This window comes from Amblyraja radiata, chromosome 38, assembly GCF_010909765.2.
Source record: "Amblyraja radiata isolate CabotCenter1 chromosome 38, sAmbRad1.1.pri, whole genome shotgun sequence".
Lineage (NCBI taxonomy): Eukaryota > Metazoa > Chordata > Chondrichthyes > Rajiformes > Rajidae > Amblyraja > Amblyraja radiata.
In genome coordinates this window covers 8,245,203-8,262,970 of record NC_045993.1, presented here as the reverse complement: position 1 = coordinate 8,262,970, position 17,768 = coordinate 8,245,203, and the positions used below count along the sequence as shown (strand labels likewise).

General features: G+C 49.3%; 1 protein-coding gene across 1 annotated transcript in view; it reads right to left on the bottom strand.

The window, feature by feature from the left end:
* cacna1i (calcium voltage-gated channel subunit alpha1 I) overlaps positions 1 to 17,768 on the bottom strand; it is a 252,978-nt gene that overhangs the window by 74,682 nt on the left and 160,528 nt on the right. Inside the window, exons 14-16 of the mRNA XM_033013140.1 lie at positions 12,523 to 12,903; positions 4,837 to 4,937; positions 2,083 to 2,206 (exon numbers count right to left, since the gene is read on the bottom strand). Of these exons, the coding sequence (XP_032869031.1) occupies positions 2,083 to 2,206; positions 4,837 to 4,937; positions 12,523 to 12,903 (606 nt within the window). The remainder of the gene's footprint in view (positions 1 to 2,082; positions 2,207 to 4,836; positions 4,938 to 12,522; positions 12,904 to 17,768) is intronic.

Here is a 17,768-nt window from a genome sequence, read left to right as displayed (position 1 = left end):
CATTACATCACCAAAGACCCAGGTTCCATCATGACCACGGGTGCTGTCTGTGCGGAGTTTGCACGTTCTCCCCGTGACTGCGTGGGTTTTCTCCGGGTGCTCTGGCTTCCACCAAAATTCCAAAGACGAACAGGTTTTTCGGTTAATTGGCTTCGGTAAAGATTGTAAACTGTCCCTAGTGTGTAGGATAGTGCAAGTGTACAGGGGTCGCTGGTCGGCACGGACTCGGTGGGCCGAAGGGTCTGTTTCTGCACTCCATCTCTAAACTAAACTACACTAAAAATTATAGCAGAGAGCTCCATGGGTTTTGGCAGCCAATTCTGTGTGCAACTGTTGCCGACAGATAGCGACTGAAATGTCTCTTTCCCATGTGAGTGGAGAGACACACAAAATGCTGGAGTAACTCAGCGGGTCAGACAGCGTCTCTGGAGAAATGGAATGGGTGACGTTTCAGGTCGAGACCCTTCTTCAGTCTGGAGAACCCATCATCAGACTGAAGAAGGGTCTCGACCCGAAAACGTCACCTATTCCGTTTCTCCAGAGATGCTGTCTGACCCGCTGAGTTACTCCAGCTTTTTGTGTCTATCTTCGGTTTAAAGCAGCATCTGCTGCTCCTTCCGACACATCCCCCTTATGAGAACTGACTGCCTCTTTTCAACCTTTAGAAAACAAGGAACGTCACAAATACTAAGCCGTCATTGCTCCCACACCTTCATTCAGATTCAGCCACAGTTTTAGGATTAATTCTATCAGTGCCTGCAAGGTTTTAATAGTTTTCTGCTTGGAATGGCATGTAAAAATCCATCTTCACCCTCTAATGGATGTACTAATATTAAAGAGCAGGAGATTTTTCTAGACTAATGGTTACCTTCAAGGGAGACATATTATCTGCTCATTATCACTTGGTGTTTATGAGCATTTGGTTTAGTTTAGTTGAGAGAGAAGTGCGGAAACAGGCTCACCGAGTCCGCGCCGACCAGCGATCCCCGCACACTAACTCTATCCCACACTGGGGGACAATTTTTTACATTTATACCAAGCCAATGAACTGACAAGACCTGTATGCTTTTGGAGTGTGGAAGGAAAGCAAAGATCTCGGAGAAAACCCACGCAGGTCACGGGGAGAACGTACAAACTCCGTACAGACAGGCAGCCAGGATCGAACCCGGGTCATTGGCGCTGTAAGCGCCGTGGGGGCAGCGACTCGACCGCCGCGCCACCGTGCCGCCCTTTGCTGAGCAAGAATTTGCTGCCATCACGCTCCAAACTTCGTGGCTGGAAGGTTCTTTGACGCGGCCCGATTTTGTAAAGGTGCGATGTGAATGCAAGTCTGTCATGCTGATTCACACAGTCACACAGCACAAAAACAGGCTCCTTGGCCCAAATTGTCCACGACGACCAAGCCCCATCTACTCTAGTCTCACCTGCCTACGTTTGGCCCATATCACCCTAAACCTATCCATGTCCCTGTCCACGATCTATGGAGCGAAGGAAATAGGCAACGTTTCGGGTCGAGACCCTTGGTCTCGACCTGAAACGTCGCCTATTTCCTTCCCTCCATAGATGCTGCCTCACCCACTGCATTTCTCCAACATTTTTGTCTACCTTCGATTTTTCCAGCATCTGCAGTTCCTTCTTAAACATGTCCCTGTACAAATGTCTTTTAAATGTTGTTATGGTACCTGCCTCAACTACCTCTTCCGGCAGCTCGTTTCATACACCCATCACCCTTGGTGTAAAAAAGTTACCCCTCATGTTCCTATTAAATCTCCCCCCCCCCCCCATATCCTCTGATTCTTGATTCCATCTGAAGAAGGGTCTCGACCCGAAACGTCGCCCATTCCTTCTCTCCAGAGACGCTGCCTCGCCCGCTGAGTTACTCCAGCATTTTGTGTCCACCCAGGTTAATAGGTTCGGTATAAATGTAAATCGTCCCCAGTGAGTGTAGGATGGCGTTGGTGTGCGGGGATCGCTGGTCGGCACGGACCCGGAGGGGCCGAAGGGCCTGTTTCCGCGCTAAAAGACGAGCTGCGGCGCGGCGCTGACGGAAGGTGAATGAGTGCAGGTTGTGTGGGGACTCACTGTGCTACCCTGGCTGATCTCCGGCCTCTCCAACGCCACTGTGATGCAGTTGAGGAAAATGAAGGCTAAGACAATGTAATCGAAGAGTTTGTGTGCGATGATCATTTGACACATCAGACGGAATCTGGGTGGGAGAGAGAAAGATGGTGAATCTGAGCGGTCACCGACTATTGTCGACACTTATTGCTGCTCAACGTCATGAGAGGCTTTTGTTTATTTTAGAAATCCAGCGTGGAAACGGGAGCTGGGTCCCACCCGCGTCCACGTCGACCGTGGATCACCCGCTCGCTGGATCCATGTTGTCCCACTCCCTCGTCCACTCTGTAGATTAGCAGCAGTTTTATAGAAGCCAATTAAATCTGCAAATCCTCGGGCAACCAGAGCACAGGGAAGGCATGCAAACTCCACACAGACAGCAGCCGAGGTCAGGGTTGTGCCCGGGTCTCCAACACTATGAGGCAGCTGTGACACTGCGCCTCCCTTTGATCTCTTCCCTCCCTGGACGCTCAATGCAAGGAGAGGACAACCCCCAGGCAAGGAGCAGAGTAAGCGCGGCACGGTGGCGCAGCGGTGGAGTTGCTGCCTGACAGCGCCCGGGACGTGAGTTCCAATCCTGACTATGGCTGCGTCTGTACGGAGTTTGTACGTTCTCCCCGTGAACTGCGTGGGTTTTCTCCGAGATCTTTGCTTTCCTCCCACCCTCCAAAGACATGCTGGTTTGTAGGTTAATTGGCTTGGTATAAATGTAAATTGTCCCTAGTGTGCGTCGGATAGTGTTAATGTGGGGGTTGTGTTAATGATCGGTGCCGGCTCGGTGGGCCAAAGGGCCTGTGTTGGAACTGTATCTCTAAGCTAACGCCTGCGTGCGTGTGCATTCGTGCGTGAGAGTGTGTGTGTGCGCGTGTGTGTGTTTGTGTTTGTGTGTGCGTGTATGCGTGTGTGTGCGCGTGTGCATGTGTGTGTTTGTGTGTGCGTGCATGTATGCGTGTGTGTGCGTGTGTGTGTGAGTGCGTGCGTGTATGCGTGTGTGTGTTTGTGTGTGCATGTATGCGTGTGTGTGAGTGTATGCGTGTGTGTGTTTGTGTGTGCGTGCATGTATGCGTGTGTGTGCGTGCGTGCGTGTATGCGTGTGTGTATGTGAGTGTGTGTGTGTGTGTGTGTGTGAGTGCGTGCGTGTATACGTGTGTGTGTGTTTGTGTGTGCGTGCGTGCATGTATGCGTGTGTGTGTGTGCGTGCGTGTATGCGTGTGTTTGTGTGTGCGTGCGTGCATGTATGCGTGTGTGTGCGTGCGTGCATGTATGCGTGTGTGTATGTGCGTGTGTGTGTGTGTGTGTGTGTGAGAGACGGGCGACATTGCGGGAGCTTTCATTTGCGTGCTATCTGGTCAAAGAAAAGACTATACACAAATAAGCCGCCCACTGTACACAGATAAAGGGTACTGGGTACAACATTTAGTGCAAGATAAAGTCCGATAAAGTCCACTTAAAGATAGTTCAAATGTCTTCAATAAAGCAGATGGGAGGTCAGGACCGCTCTCTAGTTGGTGAGAGGACGGTTCAGTTGCCTGATAACAGCTGGGAAGAAACTGTCCCTAAATATGGAGGTTCTGAGGAAGGGTCTCGACCCGAAACGTCACCTATTCCTTCGCTCCATAGATGCTGCCTCACCCGCTGAGTTTCTCCAGTATTTTTTATCTACCCTCAATATGGAGCTGTGTGTTTTCACATTTCTGCACCTCTGGCCTGATGGGAGAGGGGAGAAGAGGGAGTGACCGGGGGTGAGACTGGTCCTTGATGATGCTGCTGGCCTTGCCGAGGCAGCGTGAGGTGTAGATGGAGTCGATGGAAGGGAGGTTGGTTGGCGTGGTGGTCTGGGCTGCTTCTGCAACTCCCTGCAATTCCAGCACTGTCAGCTCTTTGGGAGGGAGAATCCCAGATTCCCAATCCCCCTTGTATGTAGAAACAATCCTTGCATCGTCCGTGACCATCAGGGTCCTGTTTTGTTTTGTTTTGTCCCCTTGTTCTGGACTCCCCCTCCTCCCTCAAAAGAGATGATGGGGGTGGTGGGGTAAAAATAGATTTACCTCCCCTCTCAGCTCTTTTAATGATGATAGCTGGGACAAACTAGCCCTTCATTGACAGTAAGATCTTGATGCAAAGTGAGAAAACAGTTAGATTTAGTTTAGTTTAGAGATACAGTGCGGAAACAGGCCCTTCGGCCCACCGGGTCCGCGCCGACCAGCGATCCCCGCACACTAACACTATCCTACACCGAGTAGGGACAATTTTTACATTTCCCAAGCCAATTAACCTACAAACCTGCGCGTCTTTGGAGTGTGGGAGGAAACCGAAGATCTCGGAGAAAACCCAGGCAGGTCACGGGGAGAACGTGCAAACTCCGTACAGACAGCGCCCGTAGTCGGGATCGAACCCGGGTCTCTGGCGCTGCATTTGCAGCAAGGCCGCAACTCTACCGCTGTGCCACCGTGATCCCCGATGTTCTACAGGTTGTGTTTTCACACAAAGGGTGGTGGGTGTGTGGAACAAGCTGCCAGAGGTCGGTAGTTAAACGTATCCCAACGTTTAAGAAACAGTTCGACAGGTACATGGACGGGACAGGTTTGGAGGGATCTGGGCCAAAAGCAGGCGGGTGGGACTAGTGTAGCCGGGACATGTTGGGCGGTGAGGGAAAGTGGGGCCGAAGGGCCTGTTTCCACGCTGTATCACTCTATGACTCAAGGTCAACATCCTTACCTATTCTGCGGGGAAAACAGATAGACTGACCAGTCTGCCCGCGACTCGCACCAGTCTGGCTTGTAAATCTCCATCATCTTCTGAATTCGGTAACAGAGACTCTGTAACAAAAACACACACACACACACACACGTTAGTTGCCGTGGGCAGCTTGCTTCCATCCCCAGATGACACCGTCTGCTCCTTGCCTCATGGAAGAATTGGGGAATTAAACAATCACCTCTAGGCCTTAGGCTTCAGTGATACAGCGCGGAAACAAGGCCATTCGACCCACCGGGGACTCGAGGGTCCACCGAGTCCATGCCGACCAGCGATCCCCCCCGTACACCAGCACTATCCTACACACCAGGCCTGCGTTTGGTCAGCAGCAGGATGTTATGGGGAGAAGTTATGGGGAGAAGGCAGGAGAATGGGGTTAGGAGGGAGAGATAGATCCGCCATGATTGACTTGACGGGCCGAATGGCCTAATTCTAATCCTATTCATTCTGACCTTAGCTCTTGCTAGGAGTCCACTGGTATTAGCAATCCATCTTAGTTTAGTTTAGCTTAAGTTACAGATACAGCGTGGAAACTGACCCTTCAGAAGAAATCAGAGCCGGCAACGATGACCGAGGATAGATGGAGCCCACAATGGTCCTTTGTTGGCTGTGGAAGAGGTGATAACGAAGGGATGTATGAGTGTGAACCGTGGCCTCCTTGGCCATCGGTGCCGGTTCTGACCTGCGCTGTACCTTTTCATACCTTTACTTTCCCTCTCCCCTGACTCTCAGTCTGAATAAGGGTCAACATAGGTTCCTTTATCACCTGGGTGTCTACATGCACCTTGAGTCCCTTGGGGCTGCAGCCGATCTGGAGAATCTTCTCTGTGTAACGTCGTGGAACAAGTTAACGAGATTTTGACCCAGCACCATAGGGTTGTGTTAGCAAGGATCGAGACCCAAGGCCCTCGGCAATCTTGCATTGAGACATAATCACAGGGTTTAAAGTGCTTTTTAAAATTTTTAATTGAAATAAAATCTCTCAGAGAAATTGCCACATGTCTTCATTTTCTCTTTCAATGGAAACATTCTGTAATCCATCCATTAAATTTTGCTTTTCCGAATGTGCCGTGATTTCTAAACGTGCTAATGTTCTCCCATGCCTTTAACCCTTGTAGACTCTTCCACCCCTCCTGTATCTACAAGGAACTCAGAGGGCCGGGCAGCATCTCTGGAGAAAAGGAATAGGTGATGTTCCGGGTCGAGACCTTGACTCTGAAGAAGGGTCTTGACCCGAAACGTGTTCCCGATGTTGGGGGAGTCCAGAACCAGGGGCCACACAGTTTAAGAATAAGGGGTAAGCCAAGATGTTTATATGTTTTAATATTAAACTTAATAATGCTATGTTGTATTTTTATTAGTGTGCTGCAAGGACATCTAAATTTCCCCTGAATAAGGGGATTAATAAAGTAATTATTATTATTAATATTATTTAGAATGGAGACGAGGAAACACTTTTTCACACAGAGAGTTGTGAGTCTGTGGAATTCTCTGCCTCAGAGGGTGGTGGAGGCTGGTTCTCTGGATGCTTTCAAGAGAGAGCTAGAAAGGGCTCTTAAAGATAGCGGAGTCAGGGGATATGGGGGAGAAGTCAGGAACGGGGTACTGATTGGGGATGATCAGCCATGATCACATTGAATGGGGCGGCGCTGGCTCGAAGGGCCGAATGGCCTACTCCTGCAACTATTGTTGGGACGACAGATGGCACAATGGGCTAAGTGTTCGGCTGGCAACCGGAAGGTAGCCGGTTCGAATCCCGCTTGGAGTGCATACTGTCGTTGTGTCCTTGGGCAAGACACTTCACCCACCTTTGCCTGTGTGTGAATGTGTGTGAATGTGTGTGAGTGATTGGTGGTGGTCGGAGGGGCCGTAGGCGCAGATTGGCAGCCACGCTTCCGTCAGTCTGCCCCAGGGCAGCTGTGGCTACAGAAGTAGCTTACCACCACCGAGTGTGACTGAGGAGTGAATGAATAATGCGATGTAAAGCGCCTTGAGTATTAGAAAGGCGCTATATAAATCCCATCCATTATTATTATTATTATTATTGTCTATTGTCTATTGTCTATTTTCTAAGACGCATCTCTTGGCCTCCCCAGGTTCAAATTTCGTTTGAACCTCAATGAGGTTCAAATAACAACAAATAAATTGTATTGTATTGTATTGTATTGTATATATTGTATTGTTCCCCATTTAGTTATTACGGCACAGCGGAGATGTCAGGAGGGGCCCACTCCTGCACCTATTGGCCATAGTTTATTGTCACCTCTTCCTTTTCTCCAGAGATGCTGCCTGACCCGCTGAGTTAGTCCAGCATTTTGTGTCTACCTTCGGTGTAAACCAGCATCTGCAGCTCCTTCCTACGCATTAAAAAGCCCCGTCTGATACTCTGCAGAGCTGCAATCTCTGGAGGTCTGTATAAAAATGAACCACTGACTTCTTCATATCAATTTGGAAGTATGACTATTTGCCACCGAGACAGGTGCTTATTAGATGGATCTATATCCCTTGAAACTCATCATCCTTCATTAACATTAAATTTAGAAATTCATACAGCTGGCTTAAGCAAAATGTACCCAAGGTATTTTTAGATCACCTCCCAATAGATATATTTATTTTCGAGCATCTGTTACAAAGGTTAGGTATTTAACGTGTCACCTGAGACTATGTCAGTAGAGAGACGACAGCACAGAATAGCTCTTTAGTGTTGTTTAGAGATACAGCACGTAAACAGGCCCTTCGGCCCACCGAGTCCGTGTGGACCAGCGATCCCCCCCGTGCACTAGCACTATCCTACACTCTGGGGACAATTCACAATTTTTTTTTTAACCGAAGCCAAATTAACCTGCAAACCTGTACGCTTTTGCAGTGGTTATAGAAGTCGTTCAGTTTAGTGAAGCAGCATGGACCTTCAAACCCACCGAGTCCATGCTGAATATCGACTCCCTGTTCACACCAGTCCTATGTTAGCCCAGATTGTCTGAAGAAGGGTCTCGACCTGAAACGTCACCCATTCCTTCTCTCCAGAGATGCTACCTCACCCGCTGAGTTACACCAGCATTTTGTATCTACAGTATCTTCATAGAACTGTAGATGCTGGTTTATACTCAAGAGGGCACAAAGTTCCATGTTCTGTACAAGATGTCTGTAGTTTGGTTAACTCGAGTATAAAAAACGTGCGGTAACGTTGGTGAGTCCACAGTTAAGGGCCTGTCCCACTTTCACGACTTAATTCTTTCGTCCCGCCCATTTTTTTTACTTGTAGACATTTTATCGGGCTGGAAAAAAAGTCCCGACTTACCTGATGCCACGAGTACCTATGGCTAGCATAACGAGCCGCTACGATATATCTACGGGCTCCTACGGCCTCGTTACGAACATTCTGGGAAGGGGAAAACCCGGGAGAATTCGTGAATTACCTCGTGAAAGTGGGACAGGCCCTTTAGAGAATTTGCGTTCAGTATTGCGCACCCTGTTACAGGAACAATGCTGCCAAGTTGGCAAGGGTGCAGAGAAGATTTTACGAGGATCTTGCCGGGACTCGGGGGTCTGAGCTACCGGGAGAGGTTGAGCAGGCTAGGACTCTATTCCTTGGAGCGCAGGTGGATGAGGTGTGATCTTATAGAGGTGTACAAAATCATGAGAGGAATAGATCGGGTAGACGCACAGAGTCTCTTGCCCAGAGTTGGGGAATCGAGGACCAGAGGACATAGGTTTAAAATGAGGAGGGAAAGATTTAATAGGAACCCGAGGGGTAACTCTTTACATAAAGGATGGTGGGTGTCTGGAATGAGCTGCCAGAGGAGGTAGTTGAGGCAGGAACTATTGCAACTTTTACGAAACATTTAGAAAGGTACATGGTTCTAGAAGCATATGGGGCCAAATGCAGGGAAGTGGGATTAGTATAGATGGGCATGTTGGTCGGTGTGGGCAAGTTGGGCCAAAGGGTCTGTTTCCACGCTGTATGATTCTATCTTGCTAGATGGAGAAATCTTACAGATCACCTGCAGATAGACGCAAAATGCTGGAGTAACTCAGCGGGACAGGCAGCATCTCAGGAGAGAAGGAATGGGTGACGTTTCGGGTCGAGACCCAGTCTGAAGAAGGTCCCCGCCCCGAAAGGTCACCCATTCCTTCTCTCCAGAGATGCTGCCTGACCCGCTGAGTTACTCCAGCATTTTGTGTCCATCTTCGGTTTAAACCAGCACCTGCGGTTCCTTCCTACACAGATGACCTGTAATACCAGTTACTCCTGCAGGGTGCGCTGTGATAGCAGCTTTCACCAGTGAATTGAACTGTTGCACCCCAGGCCCCTGAGTCCATGCCTGAAGCTCAGTGTCGCATAGAAGACACGGCAGGATACCAGAGAACTAAACAGGCACTTAACAAAGCTTTTATTCCAGGTTTATTTCACTAGATTTTCTCGGTCGCTGTGGTGAGATTTGAACTCTAAAAAAAAAAATCAAGCTCGTGGTAAGCACATAGAATGTACGTAGCGGGTACGTCGGAGCTTGGGGACGTCTCTTAGCGGCTCGTAACGCTAACGGCAAGTACTCGGGTAAGCTCGGGAAGACTCGTGAAGATTTTTCAACATGTTGAAAAATGTCCATGAGAGCCCCGAGTACCGACGAGCGGCCATTACCGTAATTCTCCGAGTTCGAATCAGGGCAAACTCGGGAGAACTCTTCAATGAACTCGTACAGTGGGACCAGGGCCGGATTTACCTATAAGCTAGACAAGCTTAAGCTTAGGGCCTCGGGGTCTAGGGGGGCCTCCGGCCAAGGCAGGACACCTACCGTTCAACTCTGGGCGGGACCCCCCTCTCTATCTCTCTCTCCATCTCCCCCCCGCTATCCGTGTCCGGGACGCCAGGCTCCGCTCGCTCCTCATCCGCCGGCACGGCCGGCCACCTTGCACATGCGCATTGCTGCGGCCTGCACGTCCTCCCCCCTGCACGCGCGCACAACCACGGCCAGCACATCATCGGCCGCCCTGCGCATGCGCACTGCAACGGCAACTGGTCGGCGCTGGGCACTTTCTCCCTCGCTTTGAATTGTGGGAGATTTGGCCGCCATGGCTGTCCGGTCGCTGCCTCGCCGCCAGCGCTGAAAACCAACGCGGAGGGGGCCTCACAAGTGGAACAGCTTAGGGCCTCTCTTCATCTAAATCCGGCCCTGAGTGGGACAGGGCTTTAACGCTATCCTGGGGATCATGACAGAAGCCTCCTCGTGGCGATCCCCGGAAACGATGACCTGATGCACTCTGCGACGCGTCGGGTGACCAATTTTGTCAACATGTTGGACGACGACAGAAGCCAACAGCGAGCTACACGCCGTCTGACACACGAGCAAACGAACACTATCCTACACCACACGAGGGACAATTTACAATGACACCAAGCCAATTAACCTACAAACCTGTACATCTTTGCGATGTGGGAGGAAACTGAGATCCTGGAGAAAACCCACACAGGTCACGGGAGAACGTGTTCAAGTTCAAGTGTTCAAGTGAGTTTATTGTCATGTGTCCCTGATAGGACAATGAAATTCTTGCTTTGCTTCAGCACACAGAACATAGTAGGCATTTACTACAAAACAGATCAGTGTGTCCATATACTATAATATAAACATATACACACATGAATAAATAAACTGATAAAGTGCAAATAACAGATGATTGGTTATTAATAATCAAGGTTTTGTTCGAGCCAGGTTTAATAGCCTGATGGCTGTGGGGAAGTAGCTATTCCTGAACCTGGTTGTTGCAGTCTTCAGGCTCCTGTACCTTCTACCTGAAGGTAGCAGGGAGATGAGTGTGTGGCCAGGATGGTGTGGGTCTTTGATTATACTTCAGCCTTTTTGAGGCAGCGACTGCGATAAATCCCCTCGATGGAAGGGAGGTCAGAGCTGATGATGAACTAGGCAGTGTTTACTACTTTTTGTAGTCTTTTCCTGTCCAGGGCGCTCAAGTTGCCGAACCAAGCCACGTACCAACTCCACGCAGATACAGTAGCACCCATAGTCTGGATTGAACCAGGGTCCCTGGCACTGTAAGGCAGCAACTCTACCATTCAATCATAGCTGATCTATCTTTCCCTCTCAACCCCATACTCCTGCCTTCTCCCCATAATCCTTGGCACCTTTACTAATCAAGAATCTATCTATTTCTGCCTTAAAAATATCCATTAACTTGGCCTCCGCAGCCGTCTGTGGTAAAGAATTCCACAGATTCCCCATGTTCATCTTTGACACAGACATTGTGGGCTGAGGGGACTGTTCCTGTGTTGTACTTTTCAATAGATAGACACAAAATGCTGGAGTAACTCAGTGGGATAGGCAGCATCTCTGGAGAGAAGGGATGGGTGACATTTCTGGTCGATACCCGAAATGTCACCCGTTCCTTCTCTCCAGAGATGCTGCCTGTCCCGCTGAGTTACTCCAACATTCTGAGTCTATCTACAGTTTAAACCAGCATAAGGTCATAAGTTCATGTGATAGGTGTAGAATTAGGCCATTCGGCCCATCAAGTCTACTCAGCCATTCGATCATGGCTAATCCATCTCTCCCTCCTAACCCTTTCTCCTGCCTTCTCCCCATAACCTCTGACACCCATACTAATCAAGAATCTATCTACCTTGGCCCCCACAGCCTTCTGTGGCAAAGAATTCCACAGATTCACCACCTTCTGACTAAAGAAATTTCTCCTCATCTCCATCCTAAAAGAATGTCCTTTAATTCTGAGGCTGTGACCTCTAGTCCGAGGTGAAAACATCCCCTCCACATCCACTCTTTCACTATTCTGTATGTTTCAATGAGGTCCCCCCCCCCTCATTCTTCTAAATCCAGCGAGTACAGGCCCAATGCCAACAAACGCTCATCATAGGTTAACCTACTCATTCCTGGGATCATTCTTGTAAACCTCCTCTGGACCCTCTCCAGAGACAGTACATCCTTCCTCAGGTATGGTGTCCAAAATTGTTCTCAAGTGTCCAAGCGTGCCTTATAGAGCCTCAGCATTACATCCCTGTTTTTGTATACAAGCCCTCTTGAAATAAATGCATCTGAAATAGCATTGAGTTTGCTTTCTTCTGCAGTTCCTTCCTACACATTTGTACTACTTTCTCAGATTCAGATTCAGATTCAAACGTTATTGTCGATGGCTCAATGGGCTAAGTGTTCGGCTGGCAACCGGAAGGTAGCCGGTTCGAATCCCGCTTGGAGTGCATACTGTCGTTGTGTCCTTGGGCAAGACACTTCACCCACCTTTGCCTGTGTGTGAATGTGTGTGAATGTGTGTGAGTGATTGGTGGTGGTCGGAGGGGCCGTAGGCGCAGATTGGCAGCCACGCTTCCGTCAGTCTGCCCCAGGGCAGCTGTGGCTACAGAAGTAGCTTAACACCACCGAGTGTGATTGAGGAGTGAATGAATAATGCGATGTAAAGCGCCTTGAGTATTAGAAAGGCGCTATATAAATCCCATCCATTATTATTATTATTATTGTGCAGTGTACATTACAGAGACAACGAAATGCAGTTAGCATCTCACCTAGAAGAGCGAACATAGAATAATAAGCAATAAATATATATATACGTACAAACAGTCGTAGTAGTGCAAAGTAGTGCGTTCTACGAGGTAGCAAAGAGTGCACTTACGTAGTCATTCTCTTCATCGTAGAGGCCCCTCTCTTTCCTGCTGTTCATCTTGGGGAAGATCTCCTTGAGGGTGTCGGGGCCTGTCCCGTTGGATCCGCGGTGGTCGACGGTAACGGTGGCCAGGCTGTTCTTCCTTGCCGCCGCCACCGCCGCCGGCTGCATGTTGGGCACCAGGAGGAGTTCGGGCAGATCGCAGGAGCCCTTGGTGTCCAGGGAGAGGGCCCGGCGGTGCATCAGGCTGGAGCCGGGGGTGTTGTGGGAGAGGAGGGAGCCGTGCTCGCCGGAGCGGACGGCGCGCTTCTGGCTGGACGCCCGGCCCATGCTGTTCCAGCTGGCCCTGCGACTGCTCCACGGGATGTAATGGGAGCCGCGCAGGCTGGGCTGCGGAAAGGAGACAAGAGGTCAGCAGCAGGTACAACAATAGGGCAACTCGGCCCCACGACACCAATGCCAGACCTCAGAAACCCCGAGAGCAAACAGGAAGGTAGCAGCGTGGAGATGAAGATGAAGATGATGACAAACACAGTTAGAGGGCAATCTTAATACATTCATATGTTGAAAGAATGGAGCGACTGGGCTTGTGTACACTGGAGTTCAGAAGGATGAGGCGATATCTTATTGAAACATATAAGATTATTATGGGTAGACAAAATTACTGGGGAAACTCAGCGGGTGAGGCAGCATCTATGGAGCGAAGGAAACAGGCAACGTTTCGGGTCAAAACCCTTCTTCAGTCTGAAGAAGGGTTTTGACCCGAAACGTTGCCTATTTCCTTCGCTCCATAGATGCTGCCTCTCCCGCTGAGTTTCTCCAGCATTTTTCTCTCACCTACAAACCTGTACGCTTTTGCAGTGTTTACGGAAGTCGTTCAGTTTAGTGAAGTAGCATGGAAACAGGCCCTTCAGCCCACCGGGTCCATGCTGGCTATCGATTACCTGTTCACACCAGTCCTATGTTATCCCAGTGTCTGAATGGGGCCAAACACAGGGAAGTGGGATTAGTATAGATGGACAAATAGGCAACGTTTCGGGTCGAAACCCTTCTTCAGACTCTGAAGAAGGGTTTTGACCCGAAACATTGCCTATTTCCTTCGCTCCATAGATGCTGCCTCACCCGCTGAGTTTCTCCAGCATTTTTGTCTACCTTTGAATTTCCAGCATCTGCAGTTCCTTCTTAAACAAGATTATTAAGGGATTGGACCAGCATCGGGAAACATGTTCCCGATGCTGGGGGATTCCAGAACCAGGGGCCACACACAGTTTAAGAATTAGGGGTAGGCCATTTAGAACGGAGATGAGGAAAACCTTTTTCTCACAGAGATTTGTGAATCTGTGGAATTCTCTACCTCAGAAGGCAGTGGAGGCCAATTCTCTGGATGCTTTCAAGAGAGAGCTAGATAGAGCTCTTAAAGAGATATGGGGAGAAGGAGAAGATATGGAGAGAAGGCAGGAACGGAGTACTGATTGTGGATGATCAGCCGTGATCACAGAGAATGGCGGTGCTGGCTCGAAGGGCCGAATGGCCTACTCCTACACCTATTTTCTGTTGTCTATTCACTGTTCGGTGATGGAGCACTTATTGTCAGAAGGGCAGTACTGAGAGACAGCATTGAAAGAGTACTTCTGTTGGAAGGACAATGCTGAGAGAGTAACTTAGTGTTGCAGGTTAGAGCTGAAGGAGCGATGGATGGTTGGAGGGTCGTTACTACACTGTTGGATGAGAGTGGTCCATTGTGCAGTTTAGCAATACAGCGTGGAAACAGGCCCTTCGGCCCACTGAGTCCGTGCCGACCAGCGACCAGAGCCAGCAACATTATGGGGGACCCCTACCACCCCAGCAACGGGCTGTTCCAGCTGCTACGGTCAGGCAAACGCCTCCGCTGTCATGCTGTGAAAACAGAGAGGATGGGACGGAGTTTCTTGTGTAACATGTAAATACTGATTCTGTTCTATTCTGTTCTGGAGCTTTTTGCACAATCCGCAGGCATTGCCACTTTCATATCACTGCACATCTTGTATGTGTATGTGACAAATGAACTTGACTTGACTTGACCGGGGTCTCTGGCGCTGTGAGGTAGCGACTCTACCGCTGCGCCACCGTGCCGCTACTATTGGGCATCTCTTCCGCGCAGTTTGCCGCACAGCGTTGGCAGAGACGTGGTCAATCAGGCTCACTATTCCCGTGCAAATCATGGAGAATTCAGTTGAAATATTAAACACTCACTTTCACCTTCCCCACATTCCCAAATGCACTGAAGTAGCATAAATGGAGAGTTTAAACGACACTCCAGTATTCTGAATGTGAGTGCCATCAGTGTTAATCGTTTAATGTTGCAAGTACTCTTAACTGCTAAGTACCCGGCACAACAAATTCTCGCTGTGTTTAATAGTGATAAATGATAACAATTTGTTTAACCCCCCCCCCCCCCCCCACTTCACCCACCTTACCTCTTCCCACTACCCCTACACCCGCCCCAGATACATTTATTATAACCAGAAATCTAGCTAATCCAACCATTCTAATTACATGGAGCAAGATTGTGAATGTATTTCTCCAGAAAGGGCTTATGTTTGACTTTCCTACTTTTGAATGACACACACTAATTTCACCCCCCTGCCCCCCTCCCCGCCATCGGGAAGAATGAATAGGTTGACATACGATGAGCGTTTGACGGCACTGGGCCTGCACTCGCTGAAGTTTAGAAGAATAATGGATGGGATTTATATAGCGCCTTTCTAATACTCAAGGCGCTTTACATTGCATTATTCATTCACTCCTCAGTCACACTCGGTGGTGGTAAGCTACTTCTGTAGCCACAGCTCCCCTGGGGCAGACTGACGGAAGCGTGGCTGCCAATCTGCGCCTACGGCCCCTCCGACCACCACCAATCACTCACACACATTCACACACATTCACACACAGGCAAAGGTGGGTGAAGTGTCTTGCCCAAGGACACAACGACAGTATGCACTCCAAGCGGGATTCGAACCGGCTACCTTCCGGTCGCCAGCCGAACACTTAGCCCATTGTGCCATCTGTCGTCCCGAGAAGAATGAGGGGGGGACCTCAATGAAACGCAGAATAGTGAAAGGCTTGGATGGAGTGGGTGTGGAGAGGATGTTTCCACTCGTGGGAGAGTCTAGGACTCGGAATTAAAGATCGTTCTTTTAGGAAGGAGATGAGGAGGAATTTCTTTCGTCAGAGGGTGGTGAATCGGTGGAATTCTTTGCCACAGAAGGCTGTGGAGGCCAAGGTAGATAGATTCTTGATTAGTACGGGTGTCAGAGGTGATGAAACCTTTTTTTCACCAGGTTCGTGCCGACCAGCGATCCCCGCACATTAACACTATCCTCAGTAACGGACTGGGTCTAAAAATATTGGTTGCCAGGAGACAAAAGGGGGCCCACTTCATCAGGGCCCACTTGATCAGGGCCCACTTGCCATCGGGCAAGCTGACACCCTGGCCAGTCCGCCACATCCTACACACACTCTAGGGACAATTTTTTACATTTACCAAGCCAATTTACCTACATACCTGCACGTCTTAGGTGTGTGGGCGGAAACTGAAGATCCAGCATCTGCAGTTCCTTCTTAAACAAGATTATTAAGGGATTGGACCAGCATCGGGAAACATGTTCCCGATGCTGGGGGAGTCCAGAACCAGGGGCCACACACAGTTTAAGAATTAGGGGTAGGCCATTTAGAACGGAGATGAGGAAAACCTTTTTCTCACAGAGATTTGTGAATCTGTGGAATTCTCTACCTCAGAAGGCAGTGGAGGCCAATTCTCTGGATGCTTTCAAGAGAGAGCTAGATAGAGCTCTTAAAGATAGCAGAGTCAACGGATATGGGGAGAAGGCAGGAACGGAGTACTGATTGTGGATGATCAGCCGTGATCACAGAGAATGGCGGTGCTGGCTCGAAGGGCCGAATGGCCTAGTCCTGCACCTGTTGTCTAGTGTCTATACACTGTTCGGTGATGGAGCACTTATTGTCAGAAGGGCAGTACTGAGAGACAGCATTGAAAGAGTACTTCTGTTGGAAGGACAATGCTGAGAGAGTAACTTAGTGTTGCAGGTTAGAGCTGAAGGAGCGATGGACGGTTGGAGGGTCATTACTACACTGTTGGATGAGAGTGGTCCATTGTGCAGTTTAGCAATACAGCGTGGAAACAGGCCCTTCGGCCCACTGAGTCCGTGCCGACCAGCGATCAGAGCCAGCAACATTATGGGGGACCCCTACCACCCCAGCAACGGGCTGTTCCAGCTGCTACGGTCAGGCAAACGCCTCCGCTGTCATGCTGTGAAAGCAGAGAGGGTGGGACGGAGTTTCTTGTGTAACATGTAAATACTGATTCTGTTCTATTCTGTTCTGGAGTTTTTTGCACAATCCGCAGGCATTGCCACTTTCATATCACTGCACATCTTGTATGTGTATGTGACAAATGAACTTGACTTGACTTGACCGGGCGCTGTGAGGGAGCGACTCTAACCGCTGCGCCACCGTGCCGCTACTATTGGGCATCTCTTCCGCGCAGTTTGCCGCACAGCGTTGGCAGAGACGCGGTGAATCAAGCTCACTATACCCGTGCAAATCATGGAGAATTCAGTTGAAATATTAAACACTCACTTTCACCTTCCCCACATTCCCAAATGCACTGAAGTAGCATAAATGGAGAGTTTAAACGACACTCCAGTATTCTGAATGTGAGTGCCATCAGTGTTAATCGTTTAATGTTGCAAGTACTCTTAACTGCTAAGTACCCGGCACAACAAATTCTCGCTGTGTTTAATAGTGATAAATGATAACAATTTGTTTAACCCCCCCCCCCCCCCCCACTTCACCCATCTTACCTCTTCCCACTACCCCTACACCCGCCCCAGATACATTTATTATAACCAGAAATCTAGCTAATCCAACCATTCTAATTACATGGAGCAAGATTGTGAATGTATTTCTCCAGAAAGGGCTTATGTTTGACTTTCCTACTTTTGAATGACACACACTAATTTCACCCCCCGCCCCCCTCCCCGCAATCGGGAAGAATGAATAGGTTGACATACGATGAGCGTTTGATGGCACTGGGCCTGCACTCGCTGGAGTTTAGAAGAATAATGGATGGGATTTATATAGCGCCTTTCTAATACTCAAGGCGCTTTACATCGCATTATTCATTCACTCCTCAGTCACACTCGGTGGTGGTAAGCTACTTCTGTAGCCACAGCTGCCCTGGGGCAGACTGACGG